This window comes from Humulus lupulus, chromosome 1, assembly GCF_963169125.1.
Source record: "Humulus lupulus chromosome 1, drHumLupu1.1, whole genome shotgun sequence".
In the NCBI taxonomy this organism is placed as follows: Eukaryota; Viridiplantae; Streptophyta; class Magnoliopsida; order Rosales; family Cannabaceae; genus Humulus; species Humulus lupulus.
The window spans coordinates 113,701,725-113,722,847 of NC_084793.1; the positions used below are offsets into that span (position 1 = coordinate 113,701,725).

Genomic DNA, 21,123 nt, shown 5'->3' on the forward strand with positions numbered 1-21,123 from the left:
ACCATCTTAAAACATACTCACACGGCCGAAACATCCATAGTACTATTTTCAAAATATATCACAAAATTTCCGTGCCCTTTTAAGAAAATAAATCATTAGGCCTACACAAGAACATGAAACAAGATTTCTCATTTAAACCAATCGTGCTTTCAAAAATATCATAATCTTCTCTCAAATCCAAATGTGATTTCAAAGCTCAAGAGAAAACAAGTACCCAAAAACATGAATCCAACATAGCAACATAAAAAAAATTATAAGAATTCCCTACATTATGCTTGGTCAAAACCCCCATGAACATGACCATAAAATACCAAAATCACCATACATCATATTCAAGTATCTCAATGACCACCTAAATCAACACATAGCAAAATTCAAATAGGAACCAAAATATCAACAATCCATTACAAATAAACACAAAACCAAAACAACACTAGTGATCAACTACATCCTTTGATAGAGTTCAAAAACTCAATTCAGCCACCACCCTTGATCACTTCCCCTAGGGATTTCGAATATTGCAAGAACAAGAAAGAAAAACCACAAATTATTTCTTAGATTTCAAGAAGAAGAAGATTCATGACTAAGGATTTAAAAACACCAAAACAGCACATACCCAGGGGTTTTTGAAACCCTACCCATCTTCCTCTTCTCTTCTCCTTCTTTCTCCTCTCTCTCTCTCTCTCTTGAATTCGTGCCTCTCCTCTCTCTATCTCCTTCTCTTGAATTCGGTAGCCCAAGAAAAAATGGCTCCTCTATTTTCTTTATTCCCCTTTTATCTAACCTAAGGCAATTACTAGTCCAAATAGAAAAAGGGTAAGTTTCCTATTTGTCCATGTTTTCATTTATTTTTATTCTTATTTGATTTTTCTCTTGATGGTAGGAAAATAAAGAGTGCATAAAAGATGACAACTCTTTTCCCATTTTAACTAATAGTCATCCAATCATATTGTGCTAAGACCAAACCAAATAGGAGAGGAAAATCCCCCATTCCCACTATTTCCACACGCCACCTTCTATTTCCTTTTCCTTTATTTTTATTATTTTTATAATTAAATAAAATAAATCTAATAAAAGGAAACAATAAAATGTGTAGAAAATTCTATGCAAGTGCACAATGCAACCATGCACATGCACACACTTAATTACTAGGGTGCATCACTACCTACCATGCACCTTGGTGCATTCAACCAGAACTCATATATTCACAAAAATAATTTAATTAATATATAAAACAATTAACAATTAAATACACAAAATATCTACCAAACAATTCTAAAAAATAATATAAAAATTTACAACACTTAACAATTAAATAAAACAAAGCACAAAATTAATAAAATAAAATAAAATTGGTGTGCTACAATATGCCCTCCTTAAAAGGAATTTCGTCCTAAAATTCTTTCTTACCAAATAACTCAAGTTATCTTTCTCTCATGTCCTCCTCCAACTCTCATGTTGCTTCTCATTCCGTACTATTCTTCCATGGGACCTCAACTAATGGAATCCTTTTGGATCTCAGTTCCTTGATTCCCTTTTCAATAACATGCGTTGGTTGTTCATCATAACTCAGGTCCTGCTTCAGCTGTAACTGCTCGTAACACAAAACATGAGAGGGATCTGACACGTACTTACGCAACATCGAGATATGAAAGACATATGCATTTCAGCTAGTGCTGGGGGTAGTGCTAAATGGTACACAACCTACCCTACTCTGTCCAAAATCTCAAATGGACCTATATATCTAGGGCTCAACTTCCCTTTCTTTCCAAAACTCATAACACCCTTCATTAAGCAAATTTTGGCAAATTTTCTCGATCACCTCATTTTCTTCCCTAACTGCCTCGGGGCCTAAAATATGTTTCTCCCCAACCTCATCCCAGTGCAAAGGAGATCTACACTTGCGCCCATAAAGCATCTCATAGGGAGCCATCCCAATAGTGGATTGATCACTATTATTATAGGAGAAGTCCATTAGGGGTAGGTATCGGTTCCAAGACTCTGAAAAGTCCAAAGCACTACATCTCAACACGTCCTCAAGAATTTGTATAGTTCTCTCAGCTTGTCTATCGGTCTAAGGATGGAACGCGATACTAAACTTTAATCTTGTTCCTATAGCTCTCTGTAGTCCCTACCAAAATTTTGATTTGAACACTAACCCTCGATAAAAATTTATCGACTTTGGAACCCCATGAAGTCTCACTATTTCACTCACGTAAAATTCTTCATACTAGTCCGCCGAGTAGGTGGTCTTAACTGGTAGAAAATGGACAGACTTAGTGAGCCTATCCACTATTATCCAAACAGAATCATGTTGCTTTGTGGTCCTGGATAATCCTACCAAAAAATCCATTGCTATATCCTCCCATTTCCATTTCGAAACGTAAAGCGATTAAAGTAACCCTGGTGGCCTTTAGTGTTCTGCCTTGACATGCTGGCATGTCAAGCATCTGGCAACAAACTCAGTAATATCCCTTCTCATTCTAGGCAACCAGTATAATGCCTTAAGGTCTTGGTACATCTTTGTCGACCCTGGGTGTAAGGAGTAGGGTGTTGTATGCGCCTTTTTCATAATACTTTCTTTAATCTCATCATTATCAGGCACATAAATCCTATCCTTATATCGCAACAATCCACTATTCGACGTCGTGAAGTCACTGCTACCATTCTCTTGTACCAAAGCCTCTTGCTTCATTAGGGCTTCATCCACTTTCTATCCTTCTCTAATTTGTTCCAGTAGGGAGGATTGTAACGTGAGGTTCGCTAGGCCTCCTGTCACGAATTCAATGTCGGCATTTATAATTTTCTTCTGAATATGAATCTCTATTGTATTTAGTGCTGAGACACTCCCATGTCCCTACATACTCAATGCATCTGCAACCACATTTGTAACGACCCAAATTCGCTAATAAGGCTTAAGGGCCTTGATTAGTGTGCCTGGAGGGCATAATGGGAATTATGTGTGGTTTTAATGATTTAGATGCATGATTATGATTTAAAGCATGTTATATGATTACTTGAGTACTTGAGATGCATGACTATGTGTGTTAGTATGCATATAGGCCCAGATTAGGTTAGAAGGGCATAATCGTAATTTTGGCCGTTATGGGCATAACTGCTTTGGTATATGTGATAATTGTCGAGTCCACATTATTATGTGGATATATCTGTGATTTGTGGCTTGAGACGATCCTAGTGAGCAAAGTAGCGGAAAAGTCATAGCGGGGATTTATACCCGGCTCGCGGTGAGCTCAGGGGTATAAATGGGAGTTTGGCAGATATATTGGAGTCTATTTTGACATTGAGGAATACCATTGGTGATTAATTAGGTATCGGGAATTAAGTGGGAAATATTAGAGACACTCGAGGAATTAGCGGGAAGTGGGTAAAATGACTAAGATACCCTTAAGTTGACTAAAGGGGTTAGAATTAATAGGGAGGGTATAATGGTCATTTGCTTTACAGAAGTTAGATTATAATAAGGCTTTATGTTAGTGGAATTTGTAGAATATCAAAGAAGTCTGAAAAAGAAGGAAAAGGAAGGGAAAAGAAAGAGGAAAAACAGAGAGAGTTTCTCTGAGTCGGTTCAGGCTTTCTTCATCTGTTTCTTGAGGACTTTTTGGACTAAAGCTAAGAGGAGAGCTGGGGTAACTAAACATCAAGGATCCTGACCTAAGACTAAGGAATTGGCAGAGGTTTAGTAGGGTTTCATTAACACTTGAGGTAAGATTCTAGAGTTCATCCATTTCTGTTTCTAGTTTTTGAGTTGTGGTGTTTAAGTTGAATTGAGTGGAACTTTGGGAAATTCAGGGCAAAGGTTAAGGAGGAGCAAGAAAAAGGAGTCTAGAGGCTGCTTGTAGTCGAAATTCTATCAAAGGTACAAGGTCTAAACTTTAAACTTTGATGATCAACTGGTTTTTACTGTGTTTTAGAGCTTAGGAGTGGCTATGGTGAAATCTGAGTTTGTGGATGCATGTGCTTGGGTTTTAGGTGTTTGGGGTTCTTGGGATGAGTGGAGTGTGTTCATGAGGTTGTTTTTAAGTTTGGGTAAGAGTTGGAAGAGGTTTGGTTGAGGTTGGTTCGAGAAAATCACAGAAGAGAAATTTTGGTGCTGGGCTGTCTGTGACTAGCGCTACAGCGCTAGCCTTTGGGCGCTGTAGCGCTAGGCCATAATGTTGAGGGGAATTTGGCTTCTGTCTGTAGTGCTATAGCGCCCTCCCAAGAGCGTTGTAGCGCTACCCTGCCTTCTGAAGGGGATTTTAGGGTTATTTGCAAGGGTTTTTGACCTAAGGTTTGGGGTTTGGTGGAACTAGGACTTCCCGGGGGCTCGGGATTGGCCCGGGACTAGGTTTTGAACTTGAGGGTTGATGATGACTTTGGACATGATTGTGTTTAGGTGAGCGCTAGGGCTCGAGGGGGATCGTTCTCAAGGTGTCGAGGGATCAAAGCTATTGAATTGAAAGGTAAGAAAACTGCACCCGGTTATATGTTTGTGATGGGACTAAGTGCTCCCGATAATTGTATCGTGTCAATGTTGGTATCACGCCATGGGACATGTAAAAGCGGCCTAAGAGTGTCGTACATACTATTAGCGCACAGAGCGCGATTCGGCCACTGGGAGCCATGAACACTGGGATAACAGTGGGAGCAGCCTGTGAGCGCTAGCCCTGGTTATCGTTTATAAACTGTGCATGTTGTGAATTGATATGCTTAATATGTGGAATACTTGACTATATTGAGTGGTTATTTGAGTGAGGCTATGAGATGCAATGTGAGATATTGACTTGTCTGATAATTGCTTATGCTCTGTTGATATTGTGTTTTCTTGCTGGACCATGGCTCACAGGTGCTACGTGGTGCAGGTAAAGGCAAGGGGAAGCTGGACCAAGCCTGAGGTGGAGAGCTCCGAGGTGGAATGTACATAGCCAGCTGTTCGATCACCACGATCGAGGAGTGGACCAGGACAGGGACTACCTAACTGCTTGTTTTGCCTTAGTATGGCTGGTTATTGTATCTGAGTCTTACAACTTTTATAAACGATCTTTAAACTTGTATTTTTGGGATCCCGTGTAACCAGATGATGTTTCTTAATGAAAAGTGTGGCTTTTGAGACCAAAACGCTTTTAACCCTAGTTCCTTTGTAGCTTCTGCAACACGATTTTAATTAAATGACTTGATTAGCAAGTCTGGCACTTTATAAACACACAGTGTAATGGTCTTGGCTATCCAGGGTGTTACAACTTGGTATCAGAGCGTCGTAGGTTTAAGGGTCCTGAAGACTGGCTGGATATGTACATTTGCCGTGGGAGACAAGCTCAACTCAGGGTTTGGTAATTGTGTATACATGGTTATGCGTTTAAATGATTTGAGTGAGATATGACTGCTGATATCTGTCTGATGAATAGGGAGCATGAGATACTGATAGGGCCTGGCCCTTGACTATTGCATGATGTTATTGAGGCGTGCTTATTAGCATTGCTGTGCATGTGAATGAATATTTGGGTAAATTGCTATACTTGATTGCTTATGAATGGTTAGAGTTCCAGTGATGGATTATGAGGGAATTATTACCATGTCATTATAGCCTAATTGTCGAGTCGTTGATTGCAAATTGACTTGAATAGTTATGCGTTCAAGGAAATCCACACGACTAGCCGACAGGTCTGGGGCTAGAGAGGATGACCAGGGCCTGACCCCTCCGCCAGTCCCTGAGAACTGGCCGCAGTTAATGGCAGATATGCAAGCTAGGCTTCAGAGCCAAGATGAGCAGATTTGGATTCTACAGCAGGCTCCATCTGGGAGTGTTGCCCCTGCTGTGCCACCGGCACTGGTACCTGTGGTGCAGCCAGTTGATGTTGGGAACAGGATGGAACCGTTGTATGAGCGGTTCAGAAAGCAATAGCCCCCGACCTTTGAGGGTGGACCAGATCCACTGAAAGCTGAACAGTGGATGACTTTGATCACTACCATTCTTGATTTTATGAGAGTGGAAGGACATGATAGGATGGACTGTGCCACTTATATGCTGAGGGATGATGCCTGGATCTGGTGGGAGGTGGCATCACAGACTAGAGAGGTTGCTACATTGACTTAGGAAGGGTTTAAGGATTTGTTCAATCAGAAGTATTATAACGTTGCCATCAGAGCAGTGAAAGTAAATGAGTTCGTGGGGCTGGTTCAGGGCAGCATGACAGTTACAGAATATGCCCTGAAATTTGACAGACTTACGAAGTTCGCACTAGACCTTGTGCCTACTGATGCAGCTAGGCAGGACAGATTTGTTAGAGGGTTGAATGTTATGATAGCTCGAGACGTAAGAATTACCACAGTTCTTGGAGTGACTCCTTATGCCCAGGCTGTGGAGAGGGCTCTTACCGCTGAGGAGGCGGAGAATAGGATTTGGAGGGATAGTGTGGCAAGAAGGGAGGGCCGCAAGGCGGTGCCACCATACTCTGGTTCTAGTAGGGGCGGAGGCTCCAGTGATTTGAAGAGAAAAACTCCTGATGCTCCAATCGCTCCTAGGTTTGATAGGGGAGGTTGGGGTACTCAGGGTGGCCATCAGGGAGGCGGTGATTCGTGGAGGACTTACCCAGAGTGTACTAGGTGCAGGAGACGCCATCCGGGCGAATGTCGGGCTAAGGCCTGCTATGTGTGTGGGGTGGTGGGACACCTCAGGAAGGATTGCCCGACGGTGAAGAAGGGGGAGACAGGAAAGGTGGACAGCTTGACTCCAGCTCGAGTGTTCACTTTGACGCAGGCGGAGGCCGAGGCTAGTCCCTCGGTGGTGACAGGTCAGCTTTCTAGTGTTGGCACTCCCTTTACTGTTTTGATTGATTCTGGTGCTACGCATTCATTTGTATCTGATAGGGTGATTGATAGGTTGTGTAGGCCTAGTGGGTATAGTGCTTCAGGGTTTGGGACTATATTGCCTACAGGAGAACTGGTAGTATCTAGGAGGTGGATTAGAGCACTGCCAGTGTTAGTTGATGGAAGGGAGTTATCAGTAGACTTGATTGAGTTGAGTATGGAGGACTTTGATATGATTCTAGGTATGGATTGGCTGGTTAGATTTGGAGCTACCATTGACTGTAGGAAGAAGATGTTGACCTTTGAGCCAGAGGGCGAGGATCCCTTTGTTTTCGTGGGAGCGGTGCATGGACCCCGCGTACCCAGGATATCTGCACTGAGAGCCAGAGATTTGCTACAGGGTGGATGTATAGGCTTCTTGGCTAGTGTGGTGAATACTACCAAAGTTTCCCCAGTTGGACCGGAGGAGACCAGATTGGTTTGTGAATTCTTAGATGTGTTTCCTGAGGATTTGCCTGGGTTGCCGCCGCGTAGGGAGATTGAATTTGTTATTGAGTTGGCACCAGGGACAGAGCCAGTGTCGAGAGCACCATATAGGATGGCACCGGCAGAACTGAAAGAGCTGCAAGAGCTTTTAGACTTGGGTTTCATCAGACCTAGCTACTCGCCATGGGGTGCTCCAGTTCTGTTCGTTAAGAAGAAGGACGGGACGCTGAGGATGTGTATTGACTATCGAGAATTGAACAAGTTAACAATTAAGAATAAGTATCCCCTACCGAGGATTGATGACTTGTTCGATCAGCTGCAGGGTAAGACGGTATTCTCAAAGATTGATCTTCGATCTGGTTATCACCAGCTGAGGATCAAGGATGAGGACATACCTAAGATAGCCTTTCGGACGCGGTACGGGCACTATGAGTTTTTGGTCATGTCCTTTGGTTTGACCAATGCCCCGGCAGCCTTTATGGATTTAATGAACAGGGTGTTCAAGGATTTCCTAGATCAGTTTGTTATAGTCTTCATTGATGACATCTTGGTGTATTCCAGTTCAGAGACAGAGCACGAGTTTCATATTCGACAGGTACTTTAGAGGTTGAGGGAGCATCAGTTGTATGCTAAGTTCAAGAAGTGTGAGTTCTGGTTACCTGAAGTGACATTCCTTGGGCACATTGTAGGTGCAGATGGGATTAAGGTGGATCCATCTAAGATAGAAGCGGTTAGGGATTGGCCGAGGCCAAGGAATGCCTCGGAGGTGCGGAGTTTCCTTGGGTTAGCAGGTTACTACAGGCGGTTTGTAGAGGGATTCTCGAAGATAGCAGCACCGATGACAGAATTGACAAGAAATAACTTGAAGTTTATCTGGTCAGATAAGTGTGAAGACAGTTTTCAGGAGTTGAAGTGACGACTTATTACAGCGCCAGTGTTGAGTCTTCCTTTGGGGGAAGGAAAGTTTGTTGTCTATTGTGATGCATCGAGGTTGGGTTTAGGCTGTGTGTTGATGCAGAATGAGAAGGTCATAGCTTATGCATCGCGACAGCTGAAGGAGTATGAGCAGCGGTATCCTACTCATGACCTGGAGCTGGCAGCAGTGGTCTTTGCACTGAAGATTTGGCGGCATTATCTATATGGGGAGAAGTGCGAGGTATACACTGACCATAAGAGCCTGAAGTATTTCTTTACACAGAAGGACCTGAATACGAGACAGAGGCGTTGGCTGGAGCTGGTAAAGGACTATGATTGTGATATTCTTTACCATCCGGGAAAAGCCAATGTGGTGGCGGATGCGTTGAGCCGCAGAGGTCCAGGTCAGTTGTATAGCTCTGTTCAGATCTCATGGGAGTTAGCTGATGAGATGGTTAGAGCGGGGATAGAATTGGTAGTGGGCCAGTTGGCCAACATTACTCTGCAGTCAACCCTGTTAGAGCGGATCAGGGAAAGGCAGCTGGCAGACACTCGGTTACAGAGGATTAGAGATGATGTCTTAGTGGGAGTAGCTAAGGACTATTTTGTTTCTGAGGTTGGTTTACTTCAGTATCAGGGACGAATTTGTGTTCCAGCTGATGAGGGGATCAGACGAGAGATATTAGATGAGGCTCATACAACGCCGTACTCACTTCATCCGGGTACCACGAAGATGTATCAAGATCTGCAGACTTTGTATTGGTGGCCCGGGATGAAGAAGGATGTGGTTTAGTACGTTGCCAGATGCCTAACCTGTCAGCAGGTGAAAGCTGAGCATCAGCGACAAGCAGGGTTGCTTCAGCCATTGGGTATTCCTGAATGGAAGTGGGAGGACATTACTATGGACTTTGTGGGAGGTTTACCCAGGACAGTGGGACTTCATGATTCGGTGTGGGTGATAGTGGATAGATACACCAAATCAGCTCATTTTCTTCCAGTGAGGTCAACATATACTGTGGATCAGTATGCTGAGTTGTATGTGAGGGAGATCGTACGTCTCCATGGGGTTCCTAAGTCTATAGTGTCAGACCGGGATCCTATTTTCACTTCCATGTTTTGGGGTGGTTTGCAGAAAGCTTTGGGGACTCAGTTGAAGTTCAGTACAGCTTTTCATCCTCAGACTGATGGACAGTCTGAGAGGACGATCTAGGTATTGGAGGATATGCTCAGAGCCTGTGTGATTGATTTTGAGGGTTCATGGAGTAAGTACCTTCCGTTGATTGAGTTCTCGTACAATAATAGTTATCAGTCAACAATTGGAGTGGCTCTCTATGAGATGTTATATGGGAGGAAGTGTAGATCACCCATTCATTGGGATGAGATGGGTTAGAGGAGATATTTGGGGCCCGATATGGTTCAGAAGACAAGTGAGGCCACAGTTTAGATCCGGGCTAGGATGCTCGCTTCAGAGAGTAGACAGAAAAGCTACGCTGATCCTAAACGCAGAGACGTGGAGTTCCAGGTTGGTGACCATGTCTTTCTTCGAGTTTCGCCTCTGCGAGAGGTGAGGAGGTTCGGTAAGAAGGGCAAGCTGAGCCCTAGATTTATTGGACCATTTGAGGTCCTGGAAAGGGTTGGTGAGGTGGCTTACAGGTTAGCTTTGCCGCCATCGTTGTTTGGAGTTCATGACGTGTTCCATGTCTCCATGCTTCGGAAGTATGTCTCAGATGTGACTCATGTGTTGAGGCATGAAGATTTGGAGTTACAGGCGGATTTGGCTTATGAAGAGCAACCGGTTCAGATCTTGGATCGGAAAGATAAAGTGTTGCGGAATAAGACGATTCCTTTGGTTAAAGTACTGTGGAGAAATAGTAAGGTCGAGGAGGCGATCTGGGAGCTTGAGACAGCGATGCGGGATCAGTATCCCGAGTTGTTCAGGTAAATTTCGAGGACGAAATTCTCATTAGGAGGGGATAGTTGTAACGACCCAAATTTGCTAATAAGGCTTAAGGGCCTTGATTAGTGTGCCTGGAGGGCATAATGGGAATTATGTGTGGTTTTAATGATTTAGATGCATGATTATGATTTAAATCATGTTATATGATTACTTGAGTACTTGAGATGCATGACTATGTGTGTTAGTATGCATATAGGCCCAGATTAGGTTAGAAGGGCATAATCGTAATTTTGGCCGTTATGGGCATAACTGCTTTGATATATGTGATAATTGTCGAGACCACATTATTATGTGGATATATCTGTGATCTGTGGCTTGAGACGATCCTAGTGAGCAAAGTAGCGGAAAAGTCATAGCGGGGATTTATACCCGGCTCGCGGTGAGCTCAGGGGTATAAATGGGAGTTTGGCAGATATATTGGAGTCTATTTTGACATTGAGGAATACCATTGGTGATTAATTAGGTATCGGGAATTAAGTGGGAAATATTAGAGACACTCGAGGAATTAGCGGGAAGTGGGTAAAATGACTAAGATACCCTTAAGTGGACTAAAAGGGTTAGAATTAATAGGGAGGGTAAAATGGTCATTTGCTTTACAGAAGTTAGATTATACTAAGGCTTTATGTTAGTGGAATTTGTAGAATATCAAAGAAGTCTGAAAAAGAAGGAAAATTAAGGGAAAAGAAAGAGGAAAAACAGAGAGAGTTTCTCTGAGTCGGTTCAGGCTTTCTTCATCTGTTTCTTGAGGACTTTTTGGAGTAAAGCTCAGAGGAGAGCTAGGGTAACTAAACATCAAGGATCCTGACCTAAGACTAAGGAATTGGCAGAGGTTTAGCAGGGTTTCATTAACACTTGAGGTAAGATTCTAGAGTTCATCCATTTCTGTTTCTAGTTTTTGAGTTGTGGTGTTTAAGTTGAATTGAGTGGAACTTTGGGAAATTCAGGGCAAAGGTTAAGGAGGAGCAAGCAAAAGGAGTCTAGAGGCAGCTTGTAGTCGAAATTCTATCAAAGGTATAAGGTCTAAACTTTAAACTTTGATGATCAGCTAGTTTTTACTGAGTTTTAGAGCTTAGGAGTGGCTATGGTGAAATCTGAGTTTGTGGATGCATGTGCTTGGGTTTTAGGTGTTTGGGGTGCTTGGGATGAGTGGAGTGTGTTCATGAGGTTGTTTTTAAGTTTGGGTAAGAGTTGGAAGAGGTTTGGTTGAGGTTGGTTTGAGAAAATCCCAGAAGAGAAATTTTGGTGCTGGGCTGTCTGTGACTAGCGCTAGCCTTTGGGCGCTGTAGCGCTAGACCATAATGCTGAGGGGAATTGGGCTTCTGTCTGTAGTGCTGTAGCGCCCTCCCAAGAGCGCTGTAGCGCTACCCTGCCTTCTGAAGGGGATTTTAGGGTTATTTGCAAGGGTTTTTGACCTAAGGTTTGGGGTTTGGTTCCACCACCTTGTTTGGTGGAACTAGGACTTCCCGGGGGCTCGGGATTGGCCCGGGACTAGGTTTTGAACTTGAGGGTTGATGATGACTTTGGCCATGATTGTGTTTAGGTGAGCGCTAGGGCTCGAGGGGGATCGTTCTCAAGGTGTCGAGGGATCAAAGTTATTGAATTGAAAGGTAAGAAAACTGCACCCGGTTATATGTTTGTGATGGGACTAAGTGCTCCCAATAATTGTATCGTGTCAATGTTGGTATCACGCCATGGGACATGTAAATGCGGCCTAAGAGTGTCATACATACTATTAGCGCACAGAGCGCGATTCGGCCACTGGGAGCCATGAACACTGGGATAACAGAGGGAGCAGCCTGTGAGCGCTAGCCCTGGTTATCGTTTATAAAATGTGCATGTTATGAATTGATATGCTTAATATGTGGAATAATTGACTATATTGAGTGGTTATTTGAGTGAGGCTATGAGATGCAATGTGAGATATTGACTTGTCTGATAATTGCTTATGCTCTGTTGATATTGTGTTTTCTTGCTGGGCCTTGGCTCACGGGTGCTACGTGGTGCAGGTAAAGGCAAGGGGAAGCTGGACCAAGCCTGAGGTGGAGAGCTCCGAGGTGGAATGTACATAGCCAGCTGTTCGATCACCATGATCGAGGAGTGGACCAGGACAGGGACTACCTATCTGCTTGTTTTGCCTTAGTATGGCTGGTTATTGTATCTGAGTCTTACAACTTTTATAAACGATCTTTAAACTTGTATTTTTGGGATCCCGTGTAACCAGATGATGTTTCTTAATGAAAAGTGTGGCTTTTGAGACCAAAACGCTTTTAACCCTAGTTCCTTTGTAGCTTCTGCAACACGATTTTAATTAAATGACTTGATTAGCAAGTCTGGCACTTTATAAACACACAGTGTAACGGTCTTGGCTATCCAGGGAGTTACAACATTGGCCTTGCCAGGGTGGTATAGTATTTCACAATCGTAGTCTTTCACTGGTTCTAATCATCTTGAGTGAAGAAGTATTTCAGACTTTTGTGGTCAGTGTAGATTTTGCACTTATCCCCATATAGGTGATGTCTCCATATCTTTAGTGTGAACACCACTGCTGCCAACTCAAGATCATGAGTGGGATACCATTGCCATAGTCCTTGAGTTGTCTAGAAGCATAAGCTACTACCTTCCCATCCCGCATCAAAACACGCCCCAAGCCTTTCTTTGATGCGTCACAATACACCACAAATTTCGTGCCCTCTGTGGGAACACAAAGGATAGGCACAGAAATCAACTTATCCTTCATGATCTAAAAGCTTTCTTCACATTTCTTGGTCCATGCAAACTTCTGTTGTTTGTGGGTCAAATTGGTCAGAGGTGTGGTGATCTTTGAAAAACCCTTGACAAACTTCTGATAATAACCCACCAATCCTAAAATGCTTTGAACCTCTGAGGAATTCTTCTGCTCGGGCTAGTCCCTAATGGCCTCGATCTTGGACGGATCTACTGCTATCCCATTCTTGGACACTATATGCCCTAGGAAAGTTACTTGTTCTAGCCAAAACTCACACTTGGAGAACTTGGTGTATAATTGATGTTCTCGTAGTCCTTTTAGGATCAACCTCAAATGCTCCTCATGCTCCTCCTTAGTGTTCGAGTAGATAAGCATATCGTCTATGAACACTACTACAAACTTGTTAAATAGTCCTTAAATACCCTGATCATCATGTCCATGAATGATGTAGGAGTGTTAGTGAGTCCAAAAGACATCACTAGGAACTTGTAATGACCCAACTACTCTAAACTTTGGACCATTAATGACTACTATACATAGACACTAATTTTTAATAAAACTTACAAGTGAAATAATCATAATCTTCATTAGAAACTTGTAAAACAAATGTTAAACTACATAAAATTTAAAGTAGGATATGAGATCCCATTGTTTGAAACAAAACATAACTTTGAAATAATGAAAACTTAATTAAAACTTATTACAACCAATTGCGGAAAAATACGTAGAAAACCATAATTAAAGAGACTTCATCCTTGACTCGAACTCTCGGTCCATTGACACCATCCCGCCTCAATACACATCCCCAAGCTTCCAAGAACCTTTCTCGCCACCAAAGCTATTTTCCTGCACATATACACAAAAAGGAATGAGCCTAATGCCCAGCAAGGAAAATCTAACACATAAATCATATACATAATATTCATATCAACATATACTAAAACGTATCATAACATATGTCACATATACTATAATGGCCATTATTACTCGGGGTCCCGTAAACTAAACAAGTCATATGCCCATTACATTTGTGGGGCTTGCTAGCTAAGCAAGTCATATGCCCATAATTTATTGGGGCTTGTTAGTTATATAGGTCATATGCCCAAGTCTACAAACATACATAATATAACATATAACATATACATAAGACTTAAATCAGAAGATAACACATAACATAACATATAAAATCCTATCCTATTTTCCTTACCAAAAGTACCGGGATATGAGAATAGGTTTGGGACTTTGGAACACTCCTAAAAACCATCAATGAAAGGGTGAGTATACTGAAGAAAAAGGAATGAAAAGAATGGACAAACTATACCATCAAGAATATACTTACCGAAAACCTTATGTTCAAGATCTTAGATTTCCTATCCAAAAATAAAGAATAAAGTTAGGGTGCTGAGTAGAAACTATAAGAACTTAAGGAAAACAATACCAAAATGAACTAGAGTTTGGAATACCTTAAATGCTTCTATGACCGATCTAAACCTCGAACCGAAATGTGCTATAAACCTTACTTCCCAAGTGTTTGGTAAGCTTATAATTCCCAACCCAACTGTTTACACTCTCAAAAATAACCTAGCAGCTTGCAGCCTCTGAACTTAGCTTGATGAATGAATATATGGCTGGGTACTAGGTCCTATTTATAGAGTTCAAGAATGAAAAGATCTTCATTTAACTTGAATAAAATAATGGTTTTTTAAGTGAAAAATATTTGAATTATCGTTCAGCAGAGGCTGAAGACTCGGTCAGAAAGATGCTGGACTTATCAAGAGGTTAAAGATTAAAATGAGAACGTTTTCAAAAACATTCAAAAATATACCAAAGGAGTCGATATATCGCCCTAGTAGGCGATATATCGCCTGGGCCAGCATGCCCGAGGCTCATCGAGGTGATCGTGCGAAGTTACGTGTTTTTCGTATTCCCGTACTGCGATATATCGCCCCTTATAGCTGTGATATATCGGCATGCGCTGAATATTTAAACACGAAATTGCACATTTTTAGTCTAATTTGAATTGAGTAAATAGCCTTGACTAAGTCCTCTAACGATTTCATAGCTGCTGACAGACCCTAGGATATTCAAATATTTATCTGAATAAACTTATTCCTCAAAAATACTTAATTTTCATTAAACATACATAAGACAAGTGTTACTATCTTATTGGGTCTATCTAAATCTTATAATATAATAAATATCACCATCAATATCAGTCATACTAATCAAACCTTAGGTTAAAATTAATATTCTTAAACTATAGGTTAAACTTAGAAAATCTACAAGTGTTACTACGAGTGTCTAATTAAATCCCGGCCTGAACCAAAATCCACAGTCATAAAAAATACTACAACTATTACTATTGCTACTACTATCTAATTAGCTAAGTAAAGTTCTTGGACTCTATAGAACTCATAGTTCCCGTAGCGAGTTCTAAAAGTCCTCTTTAGAATGTCTCCCTCCTTTACTTTTAACTGATGATACCCAGATCGCAGATCAATCTTTGAGAATATTGTTGCCCCTTGCGGTTGATCAAAAAGGTCATCTATCCTCGGCAAAGGATATTTGTTCTTAATGGTGACCTTATTGAGTTCTCGGTAATCGATGCACATTCTCATGCTCCCGTCCTTCTTTTTCACAAATAGGACTGGTGCTCCCCATGACGAATGACTAGGTCTTATGAACCCCTTATCCAACAATTCCTGTAGCTGGAACTTGAGTTCTTTCAACTCTGCAGGTGCCATTTGATAGGGTGCTTTAGAGATTGGTGTTGTTTCTGGTCCATGTTCGATCATAAATTCGATTTCTCTATCTGGGGTAATCCTGTTAATTCCTCAGGAAGCACTTCCGGAAACTTGCAAACAATATGCACAGTCTCTAGTTTCAACCCTGCTTCCTTGGATTTATCCACCACACTAGCCAGAAATGACGAACAACCATGTTGCATCATATTTCGTGCTTTCAGTGCCGATATTATGGGTGTAGGAAAACCTACTAATTCTCGTTTAAAAGAAAAGAGTTCCCCTTCTTCTTGTCTGAACTCCACAGTTTTCTTCCAACAGTCAATCGACTCTCCATGTTTGGATAACCAATCCATGCCAAGTATGACATCATAGTCTGGTATATTTAGTTCTATAAGGTCTGTTGGGCACTCCCTACCCTCTATTGTTATAGGTGTTGATTGTAACCACCTAGTTGACAACAGCATGTCTCCCGACGGTAACATTATACTAAAACTATGCTCAAATAGTTTATAAGGCATACCCAACTTATCAATCATATTCATGGAAATATAAGAGTGAGTCACTCCATAATCAATAAGGACTCTACACATCATACCAGATATAGGGAGCTGACCTGTGACTATGGTATTATTGTTGGCTGCTTCATTCTGGGTTAAGGCAAAGACTCGTGCTTGCACTAGATTGTTGTTATTGTTCTGTCTTGTTTTCAACTATGGACAATCCTTTCTCAGATGTCCTGCCTGACCACACTTGAATCATTTGTTGGTGTCAGCCTAGCATTCTACCATATGTCTTTTCGAGCAATTAGGATAGGTGGGGTGCTTTACTCTGTTGCTTTGGTGATTCCCATAGTTCCGATCATTGTAGCGACTGTTGCGGTTGTTAGGGTGGTTCTGAGTGTTGTGACTATTGTTATTCGTGGCCAGGGGTCTCGGTCTCTTGTTAGTGCCACTATTCTTCCCTTCATTAGCTTTCCTCTTATTAGCCTCATTGAGGCCCTTTTTTCAGTGGGCCTCTCTTCTGGCAGCATTATCCTTCCATGTCCAATCCTTCAAGTATTCTTTCTCAAGTGCCCTATCTAGTGCTTCGGCATTACTGACCACTTTATCACTGGTCATCATAACGTCCCTAGAAATCATAGGCTTCAGTCCCCTCATGAACCTTTGGACTCGCAGAGCTTCAGTTGGTACAACTTCAAGAGCGAATTTTGCCAACCTATCAAACTTCTTTGTATAATGAGGACAGATAGATTTCCCTGAACCAAAGTCATGAACTCATCTACTTTGGTTGCTAACACGGCCGCACAGTAATACTTCTTGCTAAAAGCCTGCACCAAATCTGCCCAAGTCATGGTATTCAGGTCTCAAGCCTGTTTAATCACATCCCACCATATTCGCGCATCAAACTTAAGCAAGTGTGTTGCACATGAGATTCTCTAGCGATCATTTAACTCCATATGATCAAAGATTGCCTCAATTGATCTTAACCAATCTTCTACCCCAATGGGATCATTTTTCCCTTCAAAGGTCGGTGGGGCTTGCTTTCTGTAACGTTCATAAATCGGCTCGAACCCATAAGTCAGAGATACTGGTGCAGTTGGTGACGTTGGTGGCTGAGGCTGCACCCCTGGTACTTGAGGCACTTGGGGCGCTTGTCTATCATGTGCTAGTTCCTCATCTCTCAGCCTTAGTTGTTCCCTTAACCTTGCTACCTCTGCAGCCAGATCCACAATTGGTGCAACTGGGGCTGCAGGTTGGACAAATGGCATTCCTACTTCAAGAGTTGCTGTGGCCTTAGATCCTATGGAGACACCCTTTCCTCGGCCTCCTCCTCTTCCCTTTCCTCCTCGTCCTCCTGTCAACATTATGAGATTCTAAGGCACCAAAAGAAAATCATAAGAAAGGACAAATCGCATAATGGTTTGATAGATATTCGTGAAAATCATACATTCCAAATCCGCACCATTTAGAGTTTGGAAGAGGAAAAATATTAAACTATAGCATTCAAAGTGTGTTCAAAATTATTCCAAAATTCAAACAACTCATAAAGTATTCAATACCCAAAACCATAAGTCCTAAGGGTTTTTAAAGAAAAATATCCCATCTTATTCATTAACATTTCACTGTACGATCTATGTGACGGACTCTAGTCCTCCACTGTGGACTCATCCCCAGAACTATAGTCGAAGACGCCTCTGAGATGTAGAAGTATTCGAGGGCGCTCGCCAATGCTATCATTCTAGTGCTCACTCATGGTATGGCATGAACTACCTCTTGACATGCCATAGCTCCTTCCAAATCATGCACCATCTCATAACTCTCCTCCATCTCTCTGTTGTCCATCTTTACCATAACCGACTCCTCACGACTAAAATCGTAGTTGCCCATAAGATAGTAGATCACGTACTCGAAGGTGCTAAAGTCCAGGTCATCCTGAATGACGTTGTGCCATGACATAGCTAACTGATGAAGGGCTTCGAGATACACCGACAATGCTTCCCTTAACACCCAGTATTTCTTTATAAGCCATAGCAATGCTCTGCTTTTGTTTATGATTCCTTCATATATGATCGCAGACCACCGCCGTAGTTTTCAACACCACAATCCTCCAATCGTAGGGCTCCTCCTCAAGCTGGACCTTGGGTATCGCGCGAATTTCCTTAAGTAGTTATTTCTTATTGATTTTTATAATGGGAGGCATCTTACTATATTGCAATAAAAAAAACTATAAAACTAAAAAATAAACAATAACAAATAGAACAAATACTTACGACGCAGTGATGTGAGATTTTCTCGTCTTTAGTGTATGGGGAGGGTCCTTGGAAACATGGACGATCGTCTCTGATACCATTTGTAAAACTCCGTAGACTAATACTTTGTAAAACATCTTCATGCTCATAAACTTGTAGAAGAAAACCTCTTATTATATGAAAATTCCAGTGGAGCCTTGTTAAAACATGCAAGTTGGGCTCAATAGTTTAAAATAAAATAAAAGTTCTCATGCAATGTTTTTTAAAAATATATATAGTTCAAGTCACATTGATAAGGTCTGAAGCCAAAATAAAACATAACATCATTCTTTAAAATTGGCGTTTAAGCTCATTGTTTACTCGCCCATAGGATACCCCCACGCCATACACACTCTGACGTTGGAACTCCCTACATCACCACGCGTGCCAATGAGAAAACCTATTTATTACCTGAAAGGGAAAGTAAGGGGGTGAGCTAAAAGCCCAGCAAGGAATTATAAACAACAAAAAAAGAAAAACACAACAAAACATAATCATATCGTTAGACTCCTACAACATCATATACATACATCGTCATACATCGTACTTAACATCATCATCATACATCGTACATAAACGTTATCATCATACGTCATCCATCATTATTTTGCATCATATATTATTAATATATTCAAACATCATCATCATATCTTTGTGAACATGTCCCCCTCTCTTGTCCATGTCACATCTTGAGGTAAACAGAAGGCTCTGGTCCTTGAATAACCTCGGCGCATCCGCCCTATGAGTTATGTCTTTATATCCTTGACAACCACTTTGTCGTGTCGCATTCAACACGCTAACAACCATTTTCTTTTCATACAGCATACAAAATACATGCATTCCAGTCATATCAACACAAAGGAAATACATGATTCATCAAATTCATCATATCATCTCAAAATAGCATTTCATACTTCATATCACATGGTATATCATCATACATAACCTTTAACCTCAAACAAACCCATCTTACCTTTCATAGCATAAATAAATAGAATTCTATCTAACTTCCTTACCTCAGGTCCAAGCAAACCAAAAATTGAACAAACTTCACGACGAGCGTATAACCATAATCAAATAGCATTCTTTAGCACCACATAAGATTTTCTTGTGCCCAACTTACATATCACATCTGTGCATGGGCCATGCACACATGGTGCAATTTACACATAATTTCCAAGCATGCACTTTTTTCACATAGAATCACAAAAGAATAATGTCAATTCTACCTATTATCTATGCATGGTTTTTAAGTAAAAATTATACGGTTGAATAATAGACATATTTTTTAACGTAAAAGTGCATTTGCATGCGACATGCATATGTAGGAGCATTGTTAAAAAGTGACATTAAAAATGATAATTTCTACACGCATATTTCTAACCTTTTCAAAATAAAGATTTAGTAACATAATTTCCTCACCGTTATTTATTTTCCTTAAATTCCTAAGTTGATTAAATCTCTTAAGACATTATTTTTATTTCATAAAAATACATTATTTTGCCATAAAAAAAATTCTATTTATTATTTTTAAATTGCTTAAAAAATAACGAAAGCTTGAAATTATCTAAAAATACTTATAAATATCATGTTTCCAATAGAAAATAACACTTTATTTAAATTAATAAAATTACATGATGTGATGTGGGAAAAATATAAATTATAATTTTAAGGGTGAGAAAAAATATTTTTTTTTCTTGTATTATTTAAGGCTTAATTTATGTAATGTAAACTCGTATGTGATAACCAAAATAATTATTTTTAATTTATTAAACTAAACTTTCAGCCACCAATTATTTTGTTTAAAATCACAAGTGAATCTAAACTCAACCATCTTAAAACATACTCACAAGGCCGAAACATCCACAGTACTATTTTCAAAATATATAACCAAATTTATGTGCCCTTTTTAAGAAAATAAATCATTAGATGTACACAAGAACATACAACAAGATTCCTCATTTAAACTAATCATGCTTTCAAAAATATCATAATCATCTCTCAAATCCAAAGGTAATTTCAAAGCTCAAGAGAAAACAAGAATCCTAGAATATGAATCCAACATAGCAACATAAAAAAAAAGATAAGAATTCCCTACAATATGCTTGGTCGAAACCCCCATGAACATGAACATAAAATACCAAAATCATCATACATCATATTCTAGTATCTCAATGACCACGTAAATCAACTAATAGAAAAATTCAAATAGGAACCAAAACATCAACAATCCATTAGATATAAACACAAAACCAAAACAAAGCTAGTGATCAACTACCTCCTTTGATAGAGTTCAAAAATTCAATTCGGCCACCACCCCTGATCACTTCCCCTAGGGATTTCGAACATCACAAGAACAAGAAAGAAAAACCACAAATTATTTCTTAGATTTCAAGAGGAAGAAGATTCATGACTAAGGATTTAAAAACACCAAAACATAAGCACATACCTAGGGGTTTTTTAAACCCTACCTTTCTTCCTCTTCTCTTCTCCTTCTTTCTCTTCTGTCTCTCTCTAGAAATCATGCCTCTCCTCTCTCTCTCTCCTTCTCTTGAATTCGGCAGCCCAAGAATAAATGGCTCCTCTATTTTCTTTATTCCCCTCTTATCTAACCTAAGGCAATTACTAGTCCAAATAGAAAAAGGGTAAGTTGCCTATTTGTCCATATTTTCATTTGTTTTTATTCTTACTTGATTTTTCT

General features: G+C 40.6%; 1 protein-coding gene across 1 annotated transcript in view; it reads right to left on the bottom strand.

Annotated features, from left to right (window-relative positions):
- Positions 1 to 16,985, bottom strand: part of LOC133819920 (proteasome subunit alpha type-7-like) — a 31,821-nt gene extending 14,836 nt beyond the window's left edge. Inside the window, exon 1 of the mRNA XM_062253306.1 lies at positions 16,796 to 16,985. Within this exon, the coding sequence (XP_062109290.1) occupies positions 16,796 to 16,985 (190 nt within the window). The remainder of the gene's footprint in view (positions 1 to 16,795) is intronic.
- Between the last annotated feature and the right edge of the window lie 4,138 nt (positions 16,986 to 21,123).